At 36.5% G+C, this 15,963-nt stretch overlaps 1 protein-coding gene across 2 annotated transcripts in view; it reads left to right on the top strand.

Moving 5' to 3' along the window:
* Nucleotides 1–15,963, top strand: part of LOC117315423 (NAD(P)H-hydrate epimerase-like) — a 110,943-nt gene that overhangs the window by 20,862 nt on the left and 74,118 nt on the right. Inside the window, exons 1-2 of one of the 2 annotated variants that reach the window (XM_033869608.1) lie at nucleotides 9,577–10,594; nucleotides 11,652–12,078. The exons of the other annotated variant lie outside the window; for it this stretch is intronic. Of the exons in view, the coding sequence (XP_033725499.1) occupies nucleotides 11,972–12,078 (107 nt within the window). The 5' untranslated portion in view covers nucleotides 9,577–10,594; nucleotides 11,652–11,971. Of the gene's footprint in view, nucleotides 1–9,576; nucleotides 10,595–11,651; nucleotides 12,079–15,963 lie in introns of those variants that run through there. 2 annotated transcript variants of the gene reach the window in all.

Below are 15,963 nucleotides of genomic sequence, written 5' to 3'. Positions count from 1 at the left end.
AACCAGCTAGTACTCATTCAGAAAGCAGAACGTTATCATTCAGATTTGAATTTGTTCATGTGGAAAAATTCTGAAGGCCAGCATGACTTCATTTTTAGCTCGTCTCTTCGAAGAAGAGTGAGAGCTTATGTCGTCACTCCGGCGTCGGCGTCGGTGTCGGCGTCGGCGTTGGTTTTCCAAATTTTAAATTTTTGGTGCAAGTGTTGAAAGGCATAGTAATTTATGGTAATATGGTCCCTGTGGGGTCAAACTATCCCCTGCCGGAGTTAAACTAAAAGATTTTTTTGGGAAAAAACCAGAATTTTCAAAGTTTTGGACTTAGAGGTTTTAATAATCACTTTATAATTATACTAGGGTGCTGATATTTGGTAAAAGAGTCCATATGGAGTTACACTATCCCATCTTGGGGTTAAACTGAAAAATAAAACAATGTGAAAATGCTCACAATAGACAATTTATACCGGTCCACATTTTTCAGGGGAGACAACTCTCATTAGGATAATATTTTGTCAAAAAATTGAAGAAATATGTCCAAAAGCAATTACATTTGTATTTAATATATTCATTTTATCTACAACAGCATAGCTTGTCTCCCGAATGTTTGTCAATAAATAATTTATATATATATAAATTGGTATGGTTTTGAAAATTGCATAAATTCACAAAACATAATCTGATCATGTAAACAATATAAATATTATTAATGCAATTTGCAAAACCATTCCAATTAATATATTTTAAGTATTTATTGACAAACATTTGAGAGACGAGCTATGCTGTTCTCCAACAGCTCTTGTTATTATGGCACAAACAACTTCATCTGCATTAATATCCCTGTTTTTGTATGTTTGTGTTTCAGGACTTACATGTGAGGCTAATGACTTTTTCAAATCAATTATTTAACCTGGAGATCTCCAATAGCAGGAACGGCCGGGCTTAATGTCAAATACCCAATTTTAGATCATGTGCAGATCATGCTAACCACGAGATATTAATTGTCCTAACGGGGAAATAGAATAATCGGTCTCTATATTGAACAGTCGTGGAGTAAAGCATCTTGTGAAAAAGTATAATACAATATGGGATGCTTGTTTTGCTGGCTGGTGATGTCCTTTAATGATTGTTTTGCTGGCTGGTGATGTCCTCTAAATGAAGGTTTTGGTTGGCTGTAAATTCCTCTATATGAAGGTTTTGCTGACCTGTGAATTCCTCTAAATTATTGTTTTGCTGGGCTGTAAATTCCTCTATATGAAGGTTTTGCTGGCTGGTGATGTCCTCTACATTATTGTTTTGCTGGTCTGTGAAGCCTCTAAATTATTGTTTTGGTTGGCTGTAAATTCCTCTATATGAAGGTTTTGCTGACCTGTGAATTCCTCTAAATTATTGTTTTGCTGGGCTGTAAATTCCTCTATATGAAGGTTTTGCTGGCTGGTGATGTCCTCTACATTATTGTTTTGCTGGCCTGTGAAGCCTCTAAATTATTGTTTTGCTTGGCTGTAAATTCCTCTATATGAAGGTTTTGCTGACCTGTGAATTCCTATAAATTATTGTTTTGCTGGCTGGTGAAGTCCTCTAAATTATTGTTTTGCTGGCCTGCGAAGTCCTTTGAATTATTGCTTTGCTGGTCTGTGATCGATGTCCTCTGATTTTGTAGGCCAATATCGGTGAAACCGGGGAGACTATAGGTTTTCTCCCCGTCTGTCCGGCTGTCCGTCCGTCTTTCAGTCCGTCCACTTAGTTTTCCCCACTTTTTGCAGCCATGCTTCAATGTATGTTGATGAAAGTGTGTACCTAACTTAACTATAAGTAGCTTTAGATCGTCTACGAGTTTTTGGTCAAGGTCAGGGTCACTGTTACTATTTTTAGCGGGGCCCGGTAGGGGACATGTATTGCCTTTAGCAATACATTGTACTATCATAATGTTTGTTGTTTTGCTGGTCTGTCATGTCCTCTAAATTATTGTTTTGCTGGCCTGTCATGTCCTCTAAATGATTGTTTTGCTGGCCTGTGAATTCCTCTCAAGTATTGTTTTCCTAACATTTGAAGTCCTTAATCAACTTAGATATATACTTAGAGATACTTCAGGTTATGAAATATTTTCTTACTCATGGAATATTCTGTTCGGTGTATTACATTGTCTCGTTGTCCCCTAACTGTCTGCGTAGGAAGTACACGAGATAATGTCACCTTCAAATGTCAATATGATACTTGAAGCACCACAAAGCTAACCTATGACTCGTCAATGATGATAGGGGTCTAAAGTCGGGATATTCAAATGGGAGGTTAGGACAGTGAAATGACTGAACAAATACCAAGATATAGAAGGTCTGGTCATTAGGATGCTTAATTTAATGTATTTGATAAATTGTGCGTACTGAAATGACCAAAAAAGATACCAAAACATGGAACGCGTGGCCATCAGGTTGTATAAGTTAATGTACTTGGTAATAAACTACGGATAATGAAATGACCAAAACAAATACCAAAATATTGAAGATGGCGATCTCAGATTTTATTGTATTTCAATGCTTTAACAGATAACCGATATGATTGATTAATGCACCTAACTTTTCCGTTAGAATGGGTGTATATAGAAAGTCAAAGTAGTTCAGTCTTAATTTTCGCAAGGTATTCAAAGCGGTATGGGTTAAAATATTTAACCACTTAAATACGCACGTTTGCGTATATTCTGAACTGGTTCTCTGTGTATAACCAATCGATATATACACGTTTGGTCATTCGCGGATGACAACCAATAAGAGTATTTCCAACTGAAAAAAAAAGCACACAGAGAGTAAAGTACATTGTAAGATAGAGATACGACAAAAGACAACTTTGTTTCTTATACTTCACAGGGTGATGTAGTGGTTGCTAGGAAATTGGTTTCAAATGTTTCATAGGGTGATCTCGTGGTTTCTAGGAACTTGGTTTCACAGGGTGATTTCGTGGTTGCTAGGAACTTGGTTTCACATGCTTCATAGGGTGATCTCGTGAGTGCTAGGAACTTGGTTTCACAGGGTGATCTTGGAACTTGGTCTCTCATGCTTCACATTATGATCATGTGTTTACTAGGGATGGTAATAATATGATATTATATGGATCTGTTCCATGGACAGGGGTATCTCAACTCTAGTGTAAGAGTTTGGCTGGAAAGCAGATGTTTGTGCTAGCCAGCCTACAGGTTGAGATATCCATAGCTTTTAAGTAACGAAAACTTTTCATTGTACCTTTAATGTCCCATGACATATGCGTCGTCGAAATTGATGACGTCATGAAGAGTCAGCACGAGGCTTGCAGAGTGCTTGCCATCCGAACTCTTACACGAGGGTTGAGATATCCTTGTTTGTGGAACAGACTTATGTTTGATTATTTTTCTCACATCCTTGCAACCAAATATAAGATTTTATGAATGTTTTTCATCGCGCCACCTTCAATGCTTCTTGGAATGACATCAGAATTTATGACGTCATCATTTAAGACTTGGTTAATCAACGTAAAATGATGACGTTGCGTTATTTTGAGCAGCGTGATATAGCGCGTGCCGGCTGTCTTTACCCCTTGTGTAAGATTGATTCATCTTTTACCCTAGCAACCGCCGGATAACCCTGTGGAGTGAGAAAAATCTATCAAAGATGGGGTAGGGAAAAAGTGGCTACTCACAAAAGCGTAACGTCATCATTTTATGTATCATAACCACGTTGCAAATTGATAACGTCCTCAATTTCTACGCACATTTCGTGTAGGTGCAACTTGGTCACCTAAATCATAGCACTTACAAGATGGCACGGGCACGTAATTATCTTTTCCGAGATTTAATTATAGATTATTGGTATTTTATCTGTGAGTGCTATATCGGATATTATCAACGATGATCTCATGTGATGTAGAGAATCTTATTAGGAACCATGATTAATTAATATAGCAAATAGAGTTAAGCATAGGAAACCCAGTACAGAGATCCCCATCATCATCTAAGCATGTACAACCGATATTGGTTTTATTGTTTATATGTGTACGACTTAATGAAATCGTTATATGGATTGGCGATAAAATTGATTGATGAGAAGAAGACTAACATATAAAGTGATATCCGTACTTTCACAGTGTTGTTGCTGAACACTCAGTAAACAACGTCAAGTTTGGTTTTATCAACAGTAACGTGGTTTTTAAGGCTTTTGTCCGTCGCTGTGCGTTGCCCTTTTGCTGTAAATGTAAACTTTATTTTACAAAAATTGCGAAACAAGATATATTAACTTATATTAATCACGCTTGTTGGCCCAGATGGAAGCAGCGCGTGAGGGGTCTTCCTGTGGGAGTACCAGGGGAAAACCCACTTGGTCGGGCAGGTGACCCCATACCTTTTCACGTCCGATAGGGAAATCGAACCCCGGCCGCCTAGGTGAAAGCCAAGTGTGTTACCACTGTGCCGGAATGTACATGAATAAGTCATGACAAGTTTGAAGCTGTACTTGAAACTCTACAAAGTTGTTTCTTACTCTTAATTTAATTCTATTAAAAAAAGGTTGTCTGCGGCAGATTTGACTGGTTTTATACATATGGTATCCCAGGGCATTGCTTGAATACAAAAGAGTGGTCTTCAGAGCAGTTCTTAACAGACAGCAAATGCTACATACTGAAAGTATTCCATCTTCTCTGACTTCATCTTGAAATGGAACAAGGGGACATTGTCTCAACCCTTAAGTCGGTCTTTCTTCATATGCACTTTAGTCTCAACTTCAACAGCATCATCACGAATTAAACACTTCTTTATAAGCTTTCTTCTTGTTAATGTTTTTCTTGACACTGTCTACCTTTTTGCCTAAAGTTTAGCGTTCACCCCTGTGAGGAAGGCTTTGGGTTCTGTTCCAAGGCCGAGACATATAAAAGTTTATAAAAATGTCAGATGTCGATCCTGTTTAGCGCTCAGCATCTTAGGGAGTGGGACGACTGGTTCGCCTGTTGTTAATATTATGTCACCGGATGGGTTTATTTCAGTGTGGGGTCACTTTACAGCCGCTATCACAAGGACACAAACAAGGACATTCTCCCAATACACCTAAGATAGCCACACTCATCACACTATGCATTTCGCCCTTATGGGAGGCTGTTCTTAAATGACCACTGATGTTGATGTGATTGTAAACAATACAAGACACCAGACCAAACCAACGAGTCCTTGTCAACACCGGGTTGTGCTGGTCAATATTCATTGTTATAACAGTAAACTGGCTCTTCCTTGTGTACGGAATAGCAATCTCTCATGATTTAGTTGGTAAATTAGGAAATAGACCTTAGCTTTTAATTCATACCGGCTGCTATGAAAATACAACTATTTGGTACTCGAAGTGTTGTATAGTTTGTATATCATTTGAATGTCACTGTACAGTTACTATTATTCGCGGGGGCTTTATTTTCGCTATATTCTCGACCATTGAGTATGGCGAGAAAACAAATACCCAACAAATATTTATAAATACACACGAATTAATGGAATATGTACTGCAGATTCTTGACAAGTTGACGTTTATTTAAAATCGGCGAACTAGTTATTTAGCTACTCGGACAACCGCGAAATATTTGCCTCGTGAAATTTAACTTCACAGCGCAAGTAATATTGAAGTATATTAGTAATATTAATAAAATAAATGGACAAATGAGTTGTTAAAATTTCAAGGGCGTCTTCACCGGACACAGAATTCATTGCAGTCCCCTTTTAACGGCTTACAAAAGTACGCCAAATCGTGACGTTATGTATTCTGTCTTTCATTATGGCGTCATAAAACATGACGGAGAGGTATATGCAAATATCAATTTTCGCCATCGTTGTTTGTTAGCAGTGTTCTGATTGGTCAAACCAGAAAAAAGTGAGATTTTTCATTGCTGGACTAGATAAAAAAAACATATCTGTCACCAGTGAAAAATATCAATTTTATAGAATGAATAATTTTCGATATTGCACTGGTCAAAATGTAATAAATTAGCATATATAACTTATAGTGTAGCATGGGATTCGATGTACACTGTATAAACGTAAGGCTTCAAACCAGATTCAGGAGGAGTACTGAATTTCTTTGTGTAAGTTGAATAGTGCTGAAGTGTAAATCCTACGTGGATAGTTTAATCTTAAAAGTAAAGAAGATTTTTTTTACAACAATACCTAATGTTTTCCTGAATATGAACAATTCGTTCAAACATATTCTATAAATTTCTTTAGCTGTATTTGGTATAACCAATGACTATCGCAAGAAAGTTACTCCAATGATATACATTTTGTATTTTTGTATATCGTGTATTATATGTCGATTTCAACTTAATTTTTAATTTTAACTTTGACGTTTTACAGAGATGTCTTGTTCTATCTTTATGACATTACTTCATGAGACTGTTAAACACTTATATTTATAGCGATAACTTCATTTCATATCCTGGTTGAAGCGTCTTCCAGAGATGGAGATAATGAAACCAAAAACACACTTCTTGAACGAAATACGATTGTCCTCCCTGTAGTGTTTCGACATGTTTTGATATAATTTGGTTGCATTTTCAACTAAAATAATTCATTTGTTAAATGATAAAACCAGACATGTTATGGTACAATATAATCAATACCCCTTTATTCCTGTCACGGAAAAGTACTGCTTTTCTGTTTCAAAACTAAGACAAATCGATTTACTGTGAAATTTGATGTAAAGCAGAATCTACAATTGTGTATTCTTCATCTTGTACATGTGTGTATACACAATGGAGATATTCATTAGTCACGGATAAAGAATTATAATTTATAGTTTATTATTAGTGTTGTAATACCATCAGTAAAACAATACAGAACACAGGATATGTGAAGGATACACATTACTTTGAAAGTTAAGGTATGGACGATAGCTATAGAGACCAACCAACCAATTGTTTTCCCATAGACTTCAGTGTTAACGTTTTGGATTATTTCATTCAAATTCTTGAATTCAATATGACGATTATGGTTTATAACAAAAGTTTAGGGTCTGATATAACACCTAATCAAAAAAAAAGTTGGGTCCTTCAGCTCAAATTTTCTCCAGGGTAGCCATTTTGAAAATAGGTGAATTTCGCAGTAAAAATTCTCAAAAATCTTAAATGTTTACTATTATTACGTGAACTTTTGGGAAAAAAAACAAATCGGACTTACGAAATTTATATCAACATTTCTTATTGATAGTTACCTATCAGGCTACATATCTATTTTCTCACTTCATAGCATACTGGCCAATCAGTGTCTGCCAGACATTTTATCCTTGGCTCAACTTTCTATACACAGGGGCTGTTTCAAAAATATATTTTTTTCAATTGGTTGGTTGTTCCCTATAGGTGTATGATATAGTTTAGGGAATGTGTCTTAACGTAGATTCGCAACCTAAATTTAAATCGCGCGTGCCATCGATAAACGCTTTCCTGCGGAACACCTGACTTATTCTTGTTTGTTCTTTTTTTGTTTGCTTTTCCCTTTTTCAGGAGTTTCCGTGCAAGTCACGATTTTGCTCATAGTTTGCCCTTGTTCTCTTTGTGTCCGGAACAGTTCAAATTAAATGCTTAACGCTTCCATAAGCGTAAAGCTTCTAAGAGGTTACATAAACGTATAGTTGAATTGTACCTTCGATATGAATTCAGTACTTACAGTCTATTTTATAGTGCCGTCACACTGAATTACCATGCCTGGATACCGCTACATTTTAAACGATAGCAAATACGAAAGCGAAGCGTTATACAATTCAGTGTTACTATGGTTCAATTGGATACAATGGAAATACTATATCCCTTTTATTTGAAATATATTTATCATTAATTCAACGAACATAATTGCAAAATGACTATAACAAAAGTGATAAATGCTAACGAAAAATTATTTTATTGTTCCACAGTCCACGGACAATAGTAGCCTTTTAATCGCAGCATTTAACAGAACATGTTTTGCATTGTTGAAAGTCAATTTAGGTCGACTTACTGTAGTAGAAATATGATATACTTTATAATTACCATATGAATATAATGAATAAATGTCACAGAAAAAAACAAGAGATTTCCATGAATATTTTAGTGTACAGTCAATTATTGATCCCCGCGCTGTCTTCAATAGTCTACTGATGAAACATTAAGATAACATCCCGACATAGAAACAGAATCTGTTTTGTCGCAGTCGATTTAGAACTTATCGATACATGTTGCTCCAGTTTACAACTTAAACATTAATGGTTTAAAAACTCGAAATCGATTTAGCAATCTTGGAAATCGATAGTGGTTCATTCGGCTGTGAAATAACTTGTATTGATCCGACGTCCTATTTTCTCTGTGCATTGTGCAAAACACAAGCAGGTGAACAGCATATTGTAATAGGATTGTAGCAACATATATCGTACATACTAAATAATGATAATTCAATGTGTATTAGAAGCTTACTTCTAAGTTCTGGGACTCGGCACTCGTCGGTGATGCTACTGGGCTAAAGTGTTAAAACTCATAAGGGAAATCCGGAAATCTTAACTGGCCTTTACTCGGTTAAGATTATATAATACTATATGTATATGTCACGTAACGACAAGCTATGAAAGGTACTTGAAGAATCAGATATTATCAAAGTTGCACAAAATTACAAGAAGAATTCCAACATTCCAGCAACAAATGGCACCATCAACTCTTCCTTCGTAAAATTTAGAGTAACGTTGATTTTTTGTAGCGGTGGCAATAGAGCTACGTGGTGACGTTTTACCTTTTTTCAAAATATAATGAACATCATTCAAAATTTACCAGAACCTAAAGGTACCGTCAAGTCTTCCTTTGTACAATTTAGAGTTACATTGAATTATTGACAATCTGGCTAGAGTAACTTTGGATTTCTCTTAGAGTCAAATATAAATATGGAACATAACTTCGAAAGGCATTAGTCATTATCAATTGTCGACAATCAGGCCGGAGTAATATTGAGTTTCTGTAGTAGAGTCAAAAACATATCGAACATCATTAGAAATTTGAAAGACAAAAGTCATTGACAATCAGGCAGGGTAACATAAATCGAACATTTGAAATTTGAAAGACAAAAGTCATTGACAATCATTGACAGGCAAGCTGGAGTAACATAAATCGACCATTTGACATTTGAAGGACAAAAGTCATTGACAAACATTGACAGGCAAGCTGTCAATAAGGGACATGAGTCATTGACAATGAGGGTAGAGTAACATAAATCGAACATTGAAAGGCACAAGTCATTGACAATCATTGACAATCATGCTGGAGTAACATATATCGAACATTTGAAATTTGAAAGACATAAGTCATTTACAATTATGGAAATATGTTTGTGAATTTTAATATACGTGTTAAACTGAAAACATACTGATATACCATTACGGGATATGTCAATGTGGCGTTCGCCCTTTACACGTAATGGCATGTGTTAAAGTGTATAGACTAGCGGATTCCATCACCATCGATTTGTTTTGTTCGATGTAATTGCCTGAGTGACATAGCTTGTCCAGCTATTGATACTACTAGATATTTTACACCATATACATCTGCTGACAAAACCTGTTGCTTCTCAATTCAGCCGGAACGTTTCACAGCAGAGTTTGTTTTTAGCCTAATTTGGATCATCGTAAGGTTGGGACTCTCACAGCATATTTGGTATGACTAATTCTGGCAGGACCATTAGAAGGCAGGGAATCTCAAAGCAGAGCTGGTGCTGCTAATTCGGCTGGACCATTATACAATTGGGGCTGTCTCAGCAGACCTGGTGTGGCTAATTCGCGATCGTAATAAGTTTTGAGCTATCAGGTAAAAAGTAGGTGGGACTTACACAGCAAAGTACATGACTTATGCAGTGAATTTTCTGGAGGTGAAATTCTTGAATTATTAATAGGCAAGTCTCACAGAAGAGCACTTGAAACTTAATCTGGACAATCAAAATGTGGAACTCACATATTCGACCTCCTTACCATCACAGGACTCTCACAGCAGAGCAGGTGTGATACACTCTAAGCCATCAGAAGGTTGAGACCCTCACTGCGGAGGTTTTGAATAAACCTGGACCATTGGAAGTCTGCACTCGATTCACTTCCATACTTATGAAAATATATGAAGGTTGGACCCGATACAGGAGTCTGTTTGCCTTATTTTTGACTATTAAAAAGGTAGTGATATAACATCAGAGCTTCCTACTACTCAGAAAATATCTCTAGGATTGGCTCAAACAGAGTTTGTTTAACTTATTCTGGCTGGACCAGCAGAACGTTGGGACCCTAACAGCAGAACTGGCGCGACTTTCTCTAGCGGGACTAGCAGTAGTACAAATCCTGCTATGAAGGTGATTGGGTATTGCGAGTGAGGTTTTGTATATCTACTACTGTCCGTGCACAATGAGTATATGTTACCACAGGGAACAGGGAGGACAGTTCAGATCCGCTGCTGTCGAGTGTGTGAAGGCGTAGGGAGCGGTATGTCGGAGAGATACAGACAAATCGCTGGGGTTTACATGGCCGCTATAGTCCTGTAGTGCATGCTCTGTTTTGAAGTACTCTCGTCGGTAGGAAGACATTTCTTACGTGTTTGGATCTTGGAATATTAGGTTTGTTATTATCATTATTATTTTTTTATTTGCGGATTTTTTGAACTGCGACTGTTTAAGGTCAAAATGAATTTATTGGGTTTTTTTAATTTATTTTTTTATCCCATAAATATGAAATAAGTCTATCGAACATGAGTTTACTGCTGATTATATGTCACCACTAAAATATACTCTTAGGACCACCTCTGCCAATTTGATACTTCTATAAAAAGATAAAATATCACTGTAAAAGATACTTCGTGTTAACCTTCAACAGAATATCTTATATGCAGTTAACAGTTATGTCATAAAATAATGATTTCGAACGAAATTCTGTATATAATATTCCAAATGTTATAGTTAGACAATAGTCACGTGGTATCAAATGATAGTCACTTGATCATATGGTCTGTAGATTGTAACATGAAGTGGTTTTGCGTGTTTATATATTGTAAGTGAAGAAAGTTAAAGGTTAATTTTGTGTTTTATTATGGTTGAAAGGAGTTTTCCCATCAACACGATGAGAATAATTTATTTGGTTGTCTAGGATTTTTTTTATATATTTACTAGCAATGTATAACGATAGAATCGCCTGACGTAACTCCGATTTATAATAATAATATTGTCTATGTATCTATAGGGGACTTTTATGAATATTTTACTATCGGTATAATTGCAACCTTTCAAATACTCTTGGCCTATAGTATGTTTGTCTGGTTTTGTAAAAACTTAATTCCATGTTCTTTGTTAAGCCGAGTAACATCTGCACAGAATGTCTATAGTATCGCAATAACTAGTTACCTATGGTGTAAGAAATGAGAAAATTACAGGTATGTTTACACAATTAGATTATAGGTAATACAGCCAACACTGCACTACATGTATGGCTAATGGATTATACTGGTATATTGTGTTATTGATGCTGTGTTAAGGAAAATGAATATATTGATGCAGATATATACATGTATACGTAAGGTGTTAATTCTCTAATTGTCTCTCTGGTACGGATTGACCTTTCAGGTAGACATACCACTGTTATAAGTCTGATAATGTAGTAATATGGATTTTATCAATGCAGGGAGCTGGACGAGACAGAGCGGATGCCATTCGCACTTGTCAGTAAAAGCACTGATAGAGGAACAGGGACGCTTGGACCGACTATTGTCGTTTTTTAAGAAATTGACAAGTTTGTTACGAAGAACTTCCTAATACCATTTGTTTTAAAAGTAGGAATATATTTCCCGCAATTTCGAAATGTGTACCACATAAACCCCTCGTTTCTTGTGATCTTACCACTCATTCGTATCGTCACAATCAAAGGACCATTCGGAACATCTCGGATTAGTACTCTTATTTCGAACTTTTGTATATGTGTGTGTGCAAAAGTCACTGTTAGATATGGATCGGATTTCAGTGAATAGGTTCTCCTTCCGAAGGAAAGGAAGTACGAGAAAGGAGAAAGAAAAGGAGCAAGCCTTTGACTACTCTAAATTATCTTATATCAGGTAAGCAGTAGACTGTTTATATTACCTTACTGTAAACCAACTTATTTTCGTGACGGTTTTTTTGCGATTTACAGTCACAAAAGGCCTACTGTACCTGTGATTAAAACTATTTCGCGTCGATTAATTTTCGCGAATTGTAATCGCCCGCGTTATGTATACGCAAAAATGAATTTGTTTACTGTATGTATATCAACCACGTACAAATGAAATGAGAAATGTAGACATTTTATTTCAGAATATTTCATTACGCAGATTTAAGCACAAATGGGCTTTGGCGATGCCTATACCAACCTTATCCTTAAATGAGATGTATTAATATATCCCGTGCATTTTTGAATAATTTTTGAAAAACGGAAGTTAGTGTTTTCGTTCATCTGTCGACCAGCCCGCTTCATATGCAATAATTCCGAACAAAATTCTTGAATAATGACGGTCGATAGTCAAATGTCGTTTATGATTAATTAATGAAAATACCGAGAGATGTGCGCAATTTATCTGATCAGGATGTCGTCACATCGTCTATTCTCATCGGTTGATATTAACAGATTGCCAGATGGGTTACAACATACACGAACAGGTCTTACTGAACCTTAAGGCCTTGATATTCATTACTTTAACTTAGTTCGTAAAATAGTAAAGTCTTCGAAGATAATATTGATGATGAGGCAAGTAATGTGTTTTGTTAATAACATTCGTTGTGTTAGCTTTATTTGATTTAACAATTTCGAAACAAATTATATTAGCTTATAATCACTGGCCGGGATGAAGCGGGTGAAAGGTCTTATTTTAGGAGGAGACTGGAGAACCCAGAAAAAGCCCACGTGGTCGGGTAGGTAACCCGATACTTTTTCACGTCCGAGCGGCGATTCGAACCCCGGCCGCCTACCCGTAGGTGAAAGGCTAACGTGTTTCACTGAGCCACCCGACCAATCATTCATTGTGTACTGTATAGCCTCCAGCTTCAATACGTAATGTGTATATATAATCAGAGGGATGTCTATTTTGTCACGTCTGTACCAACACCATACGAAATTATATATGACAGTATGGTCCAGTGTAATTAATCATTGAAGGCGAAAACAGGCGAACACCAACTTATTGACACGACCACACTTCAAACTCGATATAGACCAAAGTCGTCATATATAACATAGGTTTCTACCACAATACCCCGTGTTATTCAACTCTCAGACCATCAGTTAATCATTACAGCTGTTGATTAACAATCTGTTTATACCACACGTGGTTTAAACTCTGTACGCATTTTGATTGGCTAACACGGTGAACTTTGACCCAAGCTGCAATTGTTATTGACGTCATCAATAATCTAATGACGTCACATCACCGGGTCCCGGACTTCACCGATACACTTTATTTGCATACGTGAAATTATACTTGGCCACGTTTCCCTTTGATTCAAGCCGATATTATTGTGGTAGAAGCAGGTCGCACGACTCGAAATTGTTGGATATGGAATTTATTTCACACTCGTAAGTTATTTTTTAAAAGTTGTAAAAAACACTCGCTAAAGCTCGTGTCTTTTTGAACTTTTAAAAAATAACTTACTCGTATGAAATAAATTCCATATCCAACAACCACTCGTTGTGTAACCTCTATATATACACCTCTCTACATGAGTAAAACTCGGAGCTAAAGTTCCTTCTGTTTCATTAACACTACCTGTCGCGTAAACCTTCGTCAATAACACTATACGTATGATCAAACCGTAATCCTAGCTCTTAACCAATCAAAAGTGGGCATTTGCATTGTTATTCTTGAGATTACGTCATCGAATTAATCAATATCACAACCTCAAAAAAGAACCGGGATAGTGGCATAATTATTATAACGTATATTTTCGTCTTTGGTTTTTTACACTCTAATCCACCTGAGCAATACATGTATGTAGGTTTAAATAGGTCTGTACTTAATTTTATACACTTTACCTGTAAGGTACATGTATGACCATATATGACTTCTCTGAGTAAGGTATGCTTTCTGTTATAATTATCTGCCTTTCTCTTATCGATTTTGAGATAGAATTACGGTTTTTGTTTTCACGGTTATATTTTCTTGTTGTTCTTGGAATTAGTTTCCTGTAAACACGATGACCTTTACAGGCTGGTCCTGATAGTTTTGTTTGGCTGTGACACGTTAATGCTTGATTGTTTCGTTTAAGTGTGAGACTTAAACAAGCTCAATTTCACACGCTTGTTGTTTTATCACTGGGATGATCAATATATCTGATTCCAAGCGTGTAACTGATCAGGATTTTCGGATTGCTTTTAATACGGCCTTGTTAAAGCATTGTGTTGATGCTATTTCCACAGAGACTATAACAAATCGCTGTTATGTTTACTCACTGAAAAAGACGCTTTGATGCACTCTTCATATTTTTTGTTTTTTGTTGTTTTTTTTTTTTATTTTTTACTTTTTTTTTCGGGAATGTATATTATTAAAGCCAAGATTGTTAAGTATTTCCAATTATAAATATAAAACTCTTAAACAAGTATTAGGTTCCCAAACACCTATATTGTACCAGGGTTACCAACAGCATTAAAGTTGTCTCAAGAGCAACTCAATTCATCACCCCCATGACATCGACAACAGCAACATTCAATCCTTAGGAAAGCAGTTATAAAGATAGATATGGTATCATGTATGGACATTCGGATCTCTCTGATGTCATCAATCACATTTTGTTTACAAACAATTTCCCCGACGGTACCTGTACAAATTGTGACATCACAGACAGCAAGTATCCAATCATACACATGAACAATGCTAGCGAACCAATCAAAGTAGACAGACTATTTATATCCATGTGCAATCCCCACAACACGGCTGGTACGGTGACCATGTCCCATTGTTGTTGTCCAGTCTCATGATTAAATACCAGTCCATTGATGATACAATTGTAGTGGCTATAGTTTTATTATCAGCTGTTATGAGGACAAAAACTCCAAACAAACAAACATGTAAAATGATGTCTTCATACGACTGCGCAATGCAATGTGTAGCATGGATTTGGTAAACACGAGCGAATTTATGCGCGGTTTGTTTTGTTTGTTTTAATGGATTTAACGTTCTAGTTGCAGTACGAGTAGCACATAAGGTAATAAAACCTAGTACAGCAAGAAAGTAAAAAAGTATTTAGGATGCAAAGTGCAATTGGGGCAGATCTGTCATGGTCTCTTCACTGTCCCAAAAAGGAAAACACGGAAGAAAATGCCCGATTCTTCAGGGCGCCCACTTATGTTCGCCTCTGACGACATACAGTGATATACAACAGACAGTGTCTTTCCACACTCCTGCATGGGCTATCTAGGTATGGCCGTTAGGTATTACATACATTTGTAGTTAAAACAACATTCATCACATCCTGAACCTATATTGAATCAGTTCTGTCTGGCCGTCAACACAATTATTTATGACCGAATGTCAACACAAGCAGTTTTACTCGACCGCAATTGTTTCCTACTTTTATCCGAGCACCAATAGAAATGAATACATTATCACAGATATATAATACAATACTTTTTTGTATCCAAGTCTCGCTATACAAATTTGTATCCGAGAGTGAATATGTATTTATTTCCGGACGTTAGTACTGACTCGCTCGCGCCATTGTCCAAATTTACACACAGGACTTGATACAAATTCATGTCAGAGCAGCTATATATTATTTATACCCTGTTTTCAGTAAAAATCTTCACTATAACGTCACCACACAATACATACAAATGACACCATTATTTGTAAAAGCTTGCTTCGCCTACAGATCCGATCGAACCGGGAACTTTTGACATGGAATTCCGACGCGTAACCGAGTGTGCCAATGAGAAGCTTGGTTCGTAGCTAATTACTAGTACTTTACCACGTGAC

This window comes from Pecten maximus, chromosome 17 (genome assembly GCF_902652985.1).
Source record: "Pecten maximus chromosome 17, xPecMax1.1, whole genome shotgun sequence".
NCBI classification, from domain to species: Eukaryota; Metazoa; Mollusca; class Bivalvia; order Pectinida; family Pectinidae; genus Pecten; species Pecten maximus.
Note: the sequence above shows the minus strand (reverse complement) of the source record. Positions and strands in the feature narration are given on the sequence as shown.